This window comes from Drosophila pseudoobscura, chromosome 3 (assembly GCF_009870125.1).
Source record: "Drosophila pseudoobscura strain MV-25-SWS-2005 chromosome 3, UCI_Dpse_MV25, whole genome shotgun sequence".
Taxonomy (NCBI): Eukaryota; Metazoa; Arthropoda; class Insecta; order Diptera; family Drosophilidae; genus Drosophila; species Drosophila pseudoobscura.
The window spans coordinates 6672034-6686571 of NC_046680.1; the positions used below are offsets into that span (position 1 = coordinate 6672034).

Consider the following 14538-nt stretch of genomic DNA (forward strand, 5'->3'; position numbering starts at 1 on the left):
TACATGAATTATTTTTCATTTAATTCTCTAGTTACACAATAAGTAATAGTAATATTTGCAGGATTTACATATATATTAATAGCGATTCTTTTAATTAACTTATATATTGTGTTTGTGGTTATTTTAATAGATGAACTCCTTCACTTTAAAACACTGTCACTACCATTGGAAAAAGGAAATCGGTTTAAAGCATACAATAGATACATTCTCGTATAACGAAATACTGTTCCTTACACTCTTGTTGGTTTGTCATTTTGCATTGTATTGTAAAAGCTAGTTACAAAAACGCATGATCCGCATGCCCCTTAATCACTCTTAAAATACAATACATATATAGGTGTATATTCATAAAGAATTCTCACAAACGGTTAAATCATATTCAGTTCCATCGAACACTTTTAAGCTTAATTCTGATCTGGAAATGCAGAAAGCACGAACATTCAATCAATCTATCAATCTATAAACATTTCATCTACTTTTGGAAGCGTTTTTTATGGTTTTTTTTTCATTTTTGTAGTGTGTTGGGTTCTTTGCTGGCAAATGCTTTGAAAAATCAAGGGGGACCAAATCTTTTCCAATCTCTGCTCTGCTCTTAAGGTTATGCTTTGTTATAGGTTAAAAGAGGTTCCATTCATTTTGGGGGGCTATATCTGGTTAAATAGGTTTCTTTTGAATCACATTTCGAATTTCTAAAGATTAGTTGATTTTGTTTCATAATTTAACACATGTTGCTACAACAATTTAGGTATTTTGAAATTAAATTGTACTTTTAACTTGTGTTCCTTTCTCCGCTCTAGTTTCCACTCCCTGTTTCTTTTCACTTCTTTTCCCCGAACTCTGTCTAGATCCTGTCCTCTGCCAGTATCTCGTTGAGCAGTCGATTGAGGCTGTCCAGGCCGGTGAGAAAGCCGCCGTCGGGTCCATGGTGAACGGGGGCCACGGGTGGAGTGGGTAGCATGCTGCCATTGCGTGGCACAAACGCTGTGTGAGCAAAGTCAATGAGGCGAACGTCCACAAAGCACTGCGAGTCGTCTGTGGGTGGCGCCGACATGTCCAGCGACTTGGAGCCATGCTGAAGCAGTGCAGAATTACGCTGTTGCGGCTCAATGCCACCACTGTTGTTGTTCTCCCCCTCAGCACCGGCACTCCCACTGCCACTGCCACTGCCACTGGAACGACGCTCCAGCGAATCCAAGAGTATGCCTGCCATCATGGAGTTCGCAATGTTCTCACAGCTGCGCTGCGGGGCCGTCTTTGCGGGCGACGAGACGGTGGAGACGGGTGTCGAGGTGATCGTAGACTTTTTGGCCTCCCTGGAGTCGCAGTCATCGTGGGCAGCATAATGTTCGTCGTCGTCTTTGCAGCGCAGACGCTTGACAGCTCCCTTTACCGATTTGAGGGACGAGGCGCTGGAGGAGGCGGGTGAAACCAGAGACTTGACGGTGCCGCCGTTGGAGACACTCGAGTTACCGGCAGTGTGTGGAGGAGACGTTGGCTCAGTTCCGGTGCCTGCTGATGCCGCATCGAACGATTTGTAGCGCTTAAACATGGCCTCTGTGGATCCAATGACGCTGCCCTCATAGTCGGAACTGGCATCGTCAGAGCTGTTGTTGCCTATGGAAGAAATGAACTGTTAAACATCTGGCAACATTGGAAGATTGTCTCATCCTTACATGTTTGTCGACCGCTGGCCACGGCCTTGATCTGCTCGGACAGGCCGGAGAAGTCATCGCTGCTGTTGCTGCTGTAGTTCATCCAGGAGTCACCGGAATGTGGCGATGAGGTGGCCACGTTGGGCAAAGCTGGCTCTGGATCCAGGAATACTGTCTCTTCGGAAATTGGAATGAATGCGGGTGCCGGCTGTACACTGCTGCTCTGACCCTTGGCGCCCGCTGATTTGGCAGCCGTGACGCCACAGCTTCGTGGCGGTGGCATAGCAGCCGGGTGCGCCTGCTCCTCATCCTCTTCCTCGTCGGTGGTGGTAATGATGGCCGACGACTGCTTGACCCCTCGGGCCGCTGCTTCCCCAAAACCGCGCTTGTGCAGATGGCGACGAGTGGCCAGATTCAGCAGACCGCTGGAATCGTTCGATGCATCAGCATCGTAATTGCAGGCATCTCCACCCGTGCTGCTATTGGTGGCCGAGGCATTGCCGCTGTCAGCAGCCACCAGGTGCAGGTCCTCATCCGTGTCATGGGACTCCAGTTCGTCGCCTGCCTCATTTCCCGCCTCGTCCTCGTCTTCGATGTCGTCATCATCTATGCTGTTCTCAGGATGATAGTCGAAGGCCGTTGTCGCGATGGTCGCCGACTTGGGGGCCTCCGGCCACTCATCCAGGCTGATCGATGGAGGGTAGGCCATCGGATTCTCCTCGAAGCCCTCGTAGACAATGAGCAGGGAGCTGATGTGGACATGGGAAACATGGAAAGTATGTCACAAAACTATTGGGAAACCTGAGGTGTTGCTCGATCTTACCAGGAGTAGAATCTGTAGCTGGACTGCTTCTCAATAACTCTGCGCATCTGGAGCAGTCGCTGCAGGATCTTGCGGATCACGCGGATCCTCAGCCGGAAGCCGTTGTAGAAGAAATCATGAAGGGCCTTCTTGAAGCCATCCTCTTTCAGTTCCCGGCCCCAGTACTTGTCCCGCTTGGCATACTGCTCGAGATCGGCCTGGTATGTCTGCATGCCGCAGAGGCGTACACCTAGGGAGCCCGATGTGCTTGCCGCGCACTTGGCCATCTGCTTGGAGCGCTTCTCCGCCGAGGCGTCGTCCCCGTGCTGGCGGGTGCCCATCTTCAGGTCGAGAATGCAGGGATTGCGGAACTGCGAGGTGATGTTCTCGAGCATAAGGAAGTCTGAAAAGGCGAGGGGTTTAGTAACGATTCCCAAAACAAAGATGGAATACTCACATTGCTTGTTGGAGTTGTCAAGTTGGGAGATGCTCTTGATCACATCGGCTGCGTTGCCGTTCTTGTGGACCTTCATTCTGTAAATGTATTCCCGTATAGCTGGTTCTCATTCATGGCTAATTGATTGATTGACTTACCTAAGCACTTCGTCCCGCTTCCTCTTGGAGGCGCTCATCTTGCGGACGGGCACCGCGGCCGCGTCATCCCGGAAACTGGGCGAGTATCGCTTGTCCAGCTTAATGCCTCCCATGCTGGTGGCTTGCATGACGCCTGGAATAGATATAGAGTCGGGACCGGGACGGCGATTAGTGGATTGTTGCTGAGCACAGGCGTCGCTTGATCTTGATCTTGTAGTTGTATGTAGTTTAGCATCGAATCGACACGACAGGACAAGTGGGGTCGGGTTAGGAGTTACGTTAGGCGAATGTATTATATGGACGCGGAGGCAACGGACCAACAGCGGGCTGGCCTCTGATTTATGCAAAAAGTTATCCAAACGAATTAGCAGACAGATGGATAGAGTGGATCGACAGTGGAACAGACAAGGCCATATTCAAGTGAGCAAAACTCATCCTCAGACATTGATGGAATGATTTCTATTAAACATCAGACAAAAACAGAAGGGTTCCCACAGACATTCGTATGGTTATGTATCGTAGTTGTAATAATAAAAAAAAAGTTATAGCCAATCGTAGACCTAATCTAGGTCCAGTGAGTGCAAACAGTGAGAGACTTAACGAGCCAACGCAAGGACAGGTGCAGGAGAAGCAGGAGGAGCAGGGGGAACAGGAGGCGGTATGGTACTCAAAAATGAATTTCATTCAAATTTCCCTTCGGTGGATGATGGTTTTTGGGTGCCCTAAGCTTAAGAGTAAATTAACTTAAAGGAAATCGGAACATCTTAGCTAACATAATCGTATTGTAACTGGATTGTATCGTACTGTAGTTGTAATTGTAATTTTAAATTGTGGAGTGGTAATTAACATAGTATAGTAGGTATGTAAAATAGATAGTAGATAGAGAGCTTTATTCATACAAACCCTTTTCGGCCATTGTCTTGCTTTCGCTTTGGCTTTGGCTTTGGCTCGCTTGCATTTCTAATCGGCTGTGAGAGTCTCGGAGACGTGGAGGTCAGGAGACAGACAGAGCAGGGCCGATCGGATCGGTTAGGATCGGTAGGGAGACCGATACGAAGACGGAGGCGGAGGCGGAGACGACGGCGACGGCTACGACAACAACGTTCGAGGGGAAGTTGCAGGGGCGGCACGAGCACGAGCACGATGTGCGTTCTGAACAAACACATGAAATAAGACTCGATTTTGTTTGTTGCATTTCGGAAAATAGATTGGAAAAATTGCAATTTGTTTTGGTTTTGTTTGTTTTTAAAGATATTACTCTCTCTCTCTCTCTCTCTCTCTCTCTCTCCGGTTCGGATCAGTTCGGTTCGGTTTGGTTCTGGTTCTGCTTGGATATTGCTTGGGTCAGCCAGCGGCAGATCTCGAGATCGGTTCTGTCAGTCAGGCACCTCGAACCTTTGGATAATACGAGCATAGAGCGTATGTTTATGTAGTGGCAAGGGGCCGACCCACGACCCCCGACCCAGTCACCTATAGAGTGCCCGAATCGAGGGTGTAGTGGCTGCTGGCCTTAGTGGTTATTCATTCAATTTCAATTTGTAGAATTTTTGCAATCAAAAATTGTAAAATTGTACAATCTGAATGGGGGATTTCACAGTTTGCAGGTGGTTTACTTTTACGTTACTTTACTTTTACTTTAGAGTGGCTTCTCTGGAGTTTTGTTTTTTTTTTTATTATTTTGCGACTTACCCGACTTGCTGTCTGTTTTTCGGTTACTAACTAAAAGGTTTTGGTTTTTTATCATAATATTCTCTGGTTCTGGTTCTGGTTCTGGTACTGGTTCTGGCTGTGGCAGATACAACTTTTTTGTTTTCTCTTTTATTTTCGTATCTCGCTTTTCGTATTACAAATTCGTATTCGTTAAAGCTATGATTTAGCTACATATTTAGATGTATTTAAATGGTTCAGTCTTTTCGTCAGTTTTTCATTTCATTTTTTTTTTTTTTATTTTTTTTTTTTCTTTTTTGTGCTCTGTTTTATTGTATTTCCATTTCAGTAAAACAACTTACAGACTATGGATGTATCACATATTTGTTAGGTTTTTATATGTAAGAGAAAAAAGATACTTAAAATAAAAATGATATTCAAATGCGACTTTGGCTTTATCTAAGGACGATACAAGAGGATACAACGCATATTGTTTTCGTTTTCTTTGCTTTTTCATCATTTTTTGCTTGCTTGTTTTGTTGTTGCGAGTTAGTATAGAAACAAAAGTTCGATATACATTCTACGATATATAGTATGTATGTGTGTGTGTGTGTGTATATATAGCAAATTGGCGATTTCGAGACTCAAGACACATGACAAATCAATTGCTTGGCGCGATTCAAGCCGTATTCAGACTCGCTGTTCATTCATTCATTTTGTGATTCATTTACTGTTATTATTCGTTTTAATTTCGACTCGATTTCATGGATATACTACATATTAAGTAGAACGATTCGGTTAGTTGTTTCGAAACGAAAGATCAAATGAAGCGCTTCGATTGAATCGATAATTTGGTAGTTCTTGAACGTGTGATCGCTGCGATCTGATCTGTGATCTGATCTGATTGGGGGGTGGCAATAAAGGCCGGTATCTTACCTTTGTATTTGGGCACAAACTTCAGTATGTCCTGCGGAATGTTCTGGTAGAAGTCCAACTCCCGCAAGTTCAGGGGCTTGATCACCGTCGACTGGTTGAGCAGCAACAGGCGAGTGTGTCCTCCGACCTGCAAGAAAGAAGCACCGAATCCGACATTAAACACCAACATCCACTGATCTACTGTCGAGTTTTCAACTTTTCCAAATTGTGGCAATTTTTGAACTATTCCACCGTCCAGGCCTGCCCTGACGCTGACGCGTGTGCCATAGCCATAACCGACGGAATCTTATCGCCTCCTACGTCATTTCTCGGTCTTAATCTGTGGAAGCTCAAGTGCTCGGACAGCGAAAGTGCGAAAAGTCCATTGGAGCCTCGAGCGAGTGCCGGAGCTTATTTCTCCATAAACAGCGGAGAAACAGCACAGAATATCCACTGGGCAAACAAAAATTCATATCGCTGCGAGACACTATCTCCAGATAAGGGGCAGAACGACTGAGATATCAGTCATCTGCAAATGTCATTTGTTTCTATTCATTGTCAGGAAAATCACATTCGGAATACGTCCCTACCCCATAGTGGCGAATGCCCGACAGTCTCCGGTAGAAACTCGCGGATACCGTCACCGGCGCCATGGAGGCGCTGCGGTTTCGCTTTGGGAAGTGGGGCGGCGCCAAGCGCTCAAAATCGACCAGCAAGCCCTTAACCAGGAACACCACCGCGGCCAGCAGCAGATCCATCTCCCGGGCTACGAATGCATCACTAACTTCGTTAGCCAGGCGCAGGCGTACCACCAGGCACATGAAAGCCAAGTCCGTGGCCTTCGACCAAAACAATTACGTGGTGGCTGGGGGCAAGGCGAAGAAGAGAATGTCTAACGCGAGACCGTCTAACGCGGATCAGGGCATCACAACAAAGCGAGGCATGACAGTTGTGGAGGTGATCATGCCAATTAGGGACTCACTGGAGGGTAAATACAACTGTAACGCGCTGCACGAGGGCCGCAAGGTGCTTAATGAGAAAATGCGGGTCCACGTGGACACGCTATTCAACATGCTGTTCTCCGCTACGTCGCCGTTCTTCCAGAAATTCCACGAGATGCGAAATTCGACGGACCTCAAGCTGGGCGAGTGGCGGAAGAATGCCGCAGGTCTGAACGAGCGCGTCATCACGGTCACCGTCGCCCTCAAGGGCAACGTCGGCCCCAAAGTGGCCAAGGTCACCGAGACGCAGACCCTGCGCGACTGCACCCGCCCCGGCCAACTCTACTCCATCGATGCGACCAGCGTCAATGCGGATATTCCCTATGCGGACTCCTTCATGGTCGCCATGCACCTGTGCCTGCGCGGCACCCCCGAGGGGCACACCAAGATCCTGGTCCTGGCCCAAGTCAAGATCGTCAAGCCTGTGTGGGCGGTGGTCCAGTCGTTCATCGAAAAGCACACCTACGCCGGAGTCGAGGAGTTCTTTCAGTCCCTCTACAGTGCGCTGCTCAGGGATCAGAGGCGTACCACGACGCTGCCTGCCAGCGGCTCCACTTATTAGAGCGGACAGTTTCCAATAAATACATTTGCAGTTTGCACTAATCATAATCGTAACCGTTTGCGTTTACTTGGAGGGGGTACTAACCTGATTGGAGAGCGGATGCAGCGCCACTTCATCTTCATTTTCGAGGGAATCCTTGCCGAGCAGAGAGGAGGCTTGCTTTGGCTTGCCGTCGACGGACGCCTCCGAGCACTGCCTTAGCCACGATGGATGGCCCTTGGAGCCGCCGGATGCCCCAGATACTCCGTCTGAAGCAGCGACTGTGTCCAGCAATGGCTGCTGCTGTAGCTGTCTGCTGATGTTGTTGTTGCTGCCACTGCCACTGCCAGTGCTGCTGGAACTGCTGGTGTTGCTGTTGCTCACCGACAGCTGCTGGAGATTGGCGGTTACCAGGCTGCTGCTTGTGCTGGTGCAGGTGCTAGTGCTCCTTGGGCCAACAACATGGTGCTGCTGCAGCTGCTGCTGGGGAAGGTGCTGATGGTGATGGGGTGTTGAGGGAGAGACCGACGTTGCCGTGGAGCCTGGCTGCTGTAGGAAGTTGGAGCCGCTGGCGAACTGCAGCTGAGACTGCAACTGGCTTAGGCTGGTGGAGATTTGGGCAACCAGTTCCTGCTGCTGCTGCTGCTGTTGCTGCTGCTGTTGCTGCTGCTGTTGCTGCTGCTGCTGTTGCTGTTGCTGCTGTTGCTGCTGTTGATGTAGATCACGTCCATGGATGCGCTGTTGCTGCTGTATATTTGGAACATGCTGCTGATATGACGACAAGTCAGAATCTCCCATGCCCCAATCCCCCAAGAAATATACCATTCCCTGCCGCGCGAATCAGTGTAACGAGCTCTGGTTCTTCTCCTTGTGGCTTCTGCTGCTGGTTTGCCCGCTCGACGCAGTTCACTCTGATGCGGCTTTGTTCTTCTGTCTGCAAATATAGATCATAAATTCCGTTACTAAATGGGCCATGTTCGCCGTAATCCCCATGGAATCACCCACAATCTGACCCGCTTGATCGGTTAATCGCTTTGATCGGGCACTGAACCGGTTCCGACACTGCCCCCGGGGCCTCGGGCTCCCCAGCGACATCGGAACAAGTGCATTCTGACTGCCAGCAGGCGGTAAGCCGGGTTCAATGTCATTTCCGCCACGGAACACGCACGCTCCGGAGATACGAATGGTTCCGAGTCATGCCACACGCGATCACGGCATTTCTGTTCCGGTTACAATTCTGATGCAATTTGCGCGAGGGCATGCGACAGTTGCACGGAGATCTACTGGAAAGCCGTAGGGAACAATGGTCATGAACACCTCCCCACAGATCGAATAGCAAATCAGCTGAGAGATCATTCGCTCTGTGGATGACTGAATCATTCGATCCGAAGCACGTCTATCTCTCCGACAATAGCAATCAAATCGTTTAATGAAGCGTATTTATAATGGAATACAATTGGGATGCGAACGGGGGGACTGGGACGGGTAAGGGAACTCAATTTTTCAAGCGTGTGGCACGGGCATAGGTACGGAGCATCTGTAGATCGTTGATAGGATCGCAGACGGAATTGCGTTGCAGACAGGCTCCCACCACTCTCCGCTCTCTCCCTCCATCTAATCGGAACTGCAAACATGGAACTGCAGACGTCATAAAGATAACAAAATCTATCTTTCTCTCTCTGTCTGTGTTTCTGATGCATATTTGCTTGCAATTATTACCTGCACCGTGTTTACCTGGGGCGTCGGGGCCCAGACCTAAGCGGTATAGATAACTTAGATATGGCCACAGATCAGATAGTAACTACTGTGCGGAACGACCCTTCGCCCGACTTCTGGGAACCACAAAGCGATTAAAAACAACTGCGACTACGACTACGACGCCGGCCATTCTGTTAGGTTCAAGCGGCGATGATGAGGTTCATTAACTTGAGTGATTCATGCCGCTGCCGCCACCGACGGGCATTGTCTTGTCTACGCGAAAACAATACGGAGAAATATTATCGCTTTTCAAGAGCTAAGGCTACTCGCACAAGTTATTTTTAACGAAAGCCTTAAAATAAATCATTTATTTACTTGTTTATTTTGTTCAATATTTACAGAGTTTCGGGGAAAATGTCAGTCTAAAGACACACTCCGGCTCTCTACAGAGCTACACTACTGGCCAAAGTAATAGGTACACACTTATGAGCTTTCTTTCACGTCCTATAAAACTTTTCTAATAAACATAATTAAAAAATCAAATTTACTTTTAGTTTTCTAATCTACAATAGACTACACAAATATTTATCATAAGCATTTTTCATTTCAAATATATATTTTATAATCGATTAAACCTTAAAATCATAAATAAGGGCTGGCCAAAATAATAAGTACAGCAATTCTACAAAGCGAAAAACTAAAAGCGTATCAACATTTTTCCACTTTTTTCTTATAATTTATAATCTTTTACTAGTATCCTATATAGCTAGACTTATTTCGGATGACTTCGGCCATTCCTTTTGGCATACTAGCAATAAGTTTGCGGGAAGTCTCCACTGGAATCCCATATCACGTTTTTTTCACAAATTCTCCATAATTTTTGTTCAATTTAAAAAGTGTTTTTACCAATAAGACGTTTCCAGTCACCCCAAAGGTTTTCAAATGGGTTCAAGTCAGGAGACTGACTAAACCAAGCCATAACGTTTACATTTTTTCCCGTAAACCAAGCCTTGACCAGCTTTGAGGTGTGCTTTGGATAATTTTCCTGTAGATAGACCCATCTCAAAGGCATGTTTTCCTCAGCATAAGGTTGCAAAATGTCTGCCAATATGTTTTTATACCCCAATTGGATCACAGGATCAGTTATGCGATGTCGAATTCTTTGCCTTTGGGTCGTTGTATACAGCTTCTGGAGTGATTATCAAAAAGATTTATTTTTGTTTCGTCTCTCAATAATATATTATTCCACTTTTAAGACCCATCTGTCCCAGACCATGCCAAATGATTTTCAACGACATTTTGCCTCATCTTCAAATTTTATACTCGGAGTAAGGAAACTTTTCGGACTATGGACAGGACGTATGTTAAGTCTGTATATTGAAGTCTCCGATGAACCATCAGACCTGATTTTTGTTTGACAATTTGAGCGTATATAGCCTTGGAAGACATGAACTGATCCTTTTTTGCAAGACTGATGATGCCCGTTGTTTGTAAAGATTTCTTCTTCCATTCTCGATTTTCAATAAGAACTTTAGATCTTAAAGCATTCTGAACAAAAAATACCGAGCGTCCAAGACTTTTCAAAATTTCAAGGGGATTTTCCTTTCTTTTTGAAGATTTATTGAAAACTTATTTTCTTCATCAGTACGGCCTATTTTTTTACCTCATGAAATATGAAAGAACTCAATAAAAACCAACAAGCCTTTGACCAAATCCTTATAAAATCCATTAAAATTTATAAATAACACCAGTGTATGCCAGCAAAAATATAAATTTTATAAAATATAATTTTATAAAGATGGTTCCACACTCTAATTTTTGTTTTAAATAGACTGTAAGACTGTAACTTTCCAAATATAAACAATTGGCATCCATACATTTACAAAAATTCGAGCTATTCCATAACAAACGACCCCGATGTACTTTTTTTTGGCCAGTAGTGTATTTTATGGCCAAGCTAATCGGGCAATTAATTGAATGCGATTAAAGATCGAAGATTGAAGATCAAGTCGAGGCAGCGCTCTACAGATCAAGATGATTCAGCGTAATCTAACCTTATCAGAGAGCGGAAAAAACTGTGGGGCAATGGGAATGGAATGGCATGGAAAAATGGCAATAAAACAGAGACCGAAATAAACAAAGGAAATAAAAAAGGAGGTGGAAATCCATGCATGTGTACTATATATTGCGACGCAAAAACTATGTGTGGAACTCCCCCAGTCAGTACCCCAGGGGATGCTCCACATTCTGAGTGTGTTGTGTGTAAATATGTACATGTATAGCGGTTGTACATATGTTCATGCATGTATATAAGGTGCCTGAAGTGGGTCAACGCACAGACCTCGCAGACAAAGACCGACACTGAAACAGAGACCCCAAACAGCTGCAATTGCGACGCGGAGCCAGACAGAACTGCGCTCTATCGGAAGATATTGCTGCCCGAAAGCATATTTGCATGGCAAATCAGAGAAGGAAGTGGAACGGAGCCGATTATACATAGCCATCGATTATATAGCTATGACAACACAGCGAAACAATCCAGTCATTCCCCATTTACGAATTGATTAACTTTGAGGAAATTCCGCAACATTCTCGAAACGTAATGCGAATAAAGCTAGTGTATTCGAAAAGGTCTAAGCACTGAACACAAAAATAAAATGTGCAAATTGAAAGCCAAACAAACAAGTAGTGATATCAATTAAAAAACACATTCCCATGTGTTTGTTGACATTTCAGACACTAGACAACGATAGCCAGACAGACATTCAGTGTCGGTCGAAGAGAACATACTCGAACTCCCCTTGATTTGTTGGCAGCACAAAGAACAGGTAGAGAGAAGGTAGAAAACGAGATGGTTAAAAAAATTGTAAATGGTGTAGGAACTACGAATCGAGGCGAAGTCGTAAACCTGACCCGCATGCAAATGAAGAATAAGCACAGAAAAGGAGGCCTGCCTGCCCAGATCTGAAGCCCCCTCCCTCACCCTCGGTGGGACCCGAACTCTGCCCCACTGTACTGATAAGACAACGAAAGCCAGATTAAACGGAATTCTGCGAACACTTGGCAACAACAAAAAAGCATTCAATGAGGAGCAATTCAAAAAGAAAGCCCTGCGATTAGAGCTTAAAGGGACTGGTGACTACGACTATGACTAAACGAGAGCTAGAGAGAGAGAGACAGAGGGAACAGCAACAACAGTTATCATTTGCGAGTGTCTCGTCTCGGCCGCTCGTCGGCAAAACGAAAGCTAAATCTTGCCACAAACAAAAGCGATAAAAACAATAGGCGGAGAGCCACTTGAAACCGGACAAGTACAATGGGTATTTTGTGCAACTTAAACGGCAATTAGTCATACACGTACGATCTACAGGAGCAATAGCAGTTTGAATGGAAAAATTTACCAGCTTTGGACGGGGATTTTATATACGAGAGTTTTTCGATTATACCATACCAGTTTTGGGGCAGGTTGAATATAATATTTCGCATATCAAAACAAAAAGCAGCTGTGAAGTCGATATCTAAGCGAATTACGTGCAAAAAATACGATGACGAGGAGGAAAGAGGCGGCCACTACGACACATCTCGCCAGCATACACGCACACATTCACACAAAAGCAGACGCAGAGATAAAACGTATTCAAAACAAAAGATTAACACAAAACAGATAGCCAAAAGGCGGAGAAGAAGAAAGAGAAGAAGAAGCAGTCCCAGCCAACGTATACACTTCAACAAAAACTCTGCCCTGAACGATGACGTCGCGAGCAGGGAGAGAGAGAGGGAGTCTCTCTAGCTATTTTTACAGTGCACATACACGAAAAAAAGTTAAATAAAATTCACACGCACACATACGACTCCCACAAATACACACACAATCGGGGCTAAAATTGCTAATCGTTTTTTGGCTGCGTTTCGTTGCAACAAATTTACCTTTTTCGAGACAACTCTGGTTGTCCCCAATGTGTTAGAATATTTTTCCAATTTCCAATTTGTTGGCTTGATTTTCATTCAGTTTGCATTTTTCACGGAGAAAATCTCTCACAAACACACACGCACACAATCACTTGCGTGGCTCTGGATATGTATGTATACGGTTTTATGCTTCTCAATTAAATTTGATTTCTCACATGCGCGTTTCAGCTTATTTTGCACTTATCACACACTTTTTCCACCACGATACTTTAGCGCGCACACGTCCGACTCGAACAACTGTAAAGTTTAAACAAAAGGCCCACAAAAATGATTTTTTTCTCTAGCCTTATGGTGACTACAGTGGCGAGACTTGCGCCTGAGCGAGAGCACGATAGATAGTCGCAGCACTTGTTTCTCGGGGTTTTTCTGTGAGCGTAAGCGAGCAAGCTATCTGTGCGCGCCTACAGATACTTTGGTCAGCAAAGAATATTAATGCGAGGGGAGGTTTTGATGCTCTCTTTCCTGATGCATTTGTGTGTTCCGAATTAAGGTGCGTGGGTAAGCCGCACCTTGTATTATTATACTTTGGCTGCGCAGCGCTCTCTCGCTCTTCCGCGTCCCACCAAGTTGGTAGTGTTGCCATTTTAGCTTATTTAAAGCAAGATTTGGGTTATATTAAAACAAAATTGAAATGCTTATAGCTTGAAATCTAGCTTTTAAGCTTATACAAATTTAGTACAAAACAATTTTAGTTTTTGATTGTATTGTAATATTGGATCATTCTTATCGAGACATCGAACATAAATCATATGTATTTCTTGGTCGTATTTTGGTATATCATTCAATTTTGTCTATAAATGTATGTTAGTTATTCGTTGATAAGTTTCTGTCACACTACAGTATGCACATGTTTGCACATTACATATGTACAAAAAATTAATTTAAGAAGTGGTTACGCAATGTGCCAACTGACCCCAAAAAATCGTACTGCTGCTTTTGTAAGGCAAAAATTAGGGCCATTTTTACTTTTTAGCTTAGTTTTTTCTTCAATATAGCTTATGGTGACTCTTAAAATCTGACAGCACTGCTACCAACAGCCAGCTCTTCCATGGCCTGGGTGTTCCTCCTCCCATGACAACCACCGCCTGTCATATCCAGGCGAACCAGATTTTCCATTGAGAAGCCAACACGCTCTTGGGCCACGTGAGGTGGTGACCCCTCTGACAAATCATCGCGGTGCACGCACCAGAGCCCCGGATTCCCTTGCAGAAATGGCCAATTTGTGGGTCAACATTTGGCAAAGATCCCAACCCAATCTTTCCAGCCAGCCAGAGCGCTGTCCAAGATTCCGAGAAATAAATTCGATTGCGGACTAATTGTGACAGAAAACAATAAACAATAGGAAATCTCTTAGGTAAACTGTTTTTTCCGTTAATCTCCGGCCCATTGTTTGTCCAATAAAAAGTCCGCCGCAAATATTTGTTGACGGAAGCCACTAGGGGCCAAGAGCCGGGCGGGCAGCACCTCTCTGGCACCTCCCTGGTTTCCGGATACCTCTTACGGAACGCAGAACAGAGCGCCCTAATTAAATTACGGGGACGGCACCCAAAAACACAACGTGAACAGCTGCTCTTGTTGACAAACGACGCGACGTTTGCCATTATCGTTCACATCTTATCGCAAAATATTCCATTAAACATCGGCAATCTATAGGCCGATCGGCCGGTAAGGAGTGGAGTGCGTCGAGGTGATATATTGATACTCATTGTCTGGAAGCTC

General features: G+C 45.4%; 2 protein-coding genes and 1 long non-coding RNA gene across 5 annotated transcripts in view; 2 read left to right on the forward strand and 1 right to left on the reverse strand.

Moving 5' to 3' along the window:
• Ip6k (Inositol hexakisphosphate kinase) overlaps positions 1 to 14538 on the reverse strand; it is a 25965-nt gene continuing 11427 nt past the window's right edge. The window contains exons 1-8 of one of the 3 annotated variants that reach the window (XM_015183801.2): positions 12778 to 13154; positions 7258 to 8086; positions 5632 to 5758; positions 3049 to 3181; positions 2912 to 2988; positions 2476 to 2857; positions 1674 to 2401; positions 1 to 1614 (exon numbers count right to left, since the gene is read on the reverse strand). In XM_015183801.2, coding sequence (XP_015039287.2) covers positions 842 to 1614; positions 1674 to 2401; positions 2476 to 2857; positions 2912 to 2988; positions 3049 to 3181; positions 5632 to 5758; positions 7258 to 7977 — 2940 coding nt within the window. In that variant the 5' untranslated portion in view covers positions 7978 to 8086; positions 12778 to 13154 and the 3' untranslated portion in view covers positions 1 to 841. Of the gene's footprint in view, positions 1615 to 1673; positions 2402 to 2475; positions 2858 to 2911; positions 2989 to 3048; positions 3182 to 3951; positions 4295 to 5631; positions 5759 to 7257; positions 8087 to 12777; positions 13155 to 14538 lie in introns of those variants that run through there. The other 2 variants (XM_002138224.3, XM_015183802.2) reach the window with 2 other exon arrangements.
• On the forward strand, positions 6127 to 7226 carry LOC4803702 (protein Aster-B). The gene has a single exon (XM_001360340.4). It carries the CDS (start codon positions 6262 to 6264, stop codon positions 7171 to 7173), a length of 912 nt encoding a protein of 303 aa, XP_001360377.4. The 5' UTR covers positions 6127 to 6261; the 3' UTR covers positions 7174 to 7226.
• LOC117183503 (uncharacterized) lies at positions 13580 to 14179 on the forward strand. The gene is made up of 2 exons (XR_004468601.1): positions 13580 to 13757; positions 13815 to 14179. It is a non-coding gene; the product is annotated as an uncharacterized lncRNA (long non-coding RNA).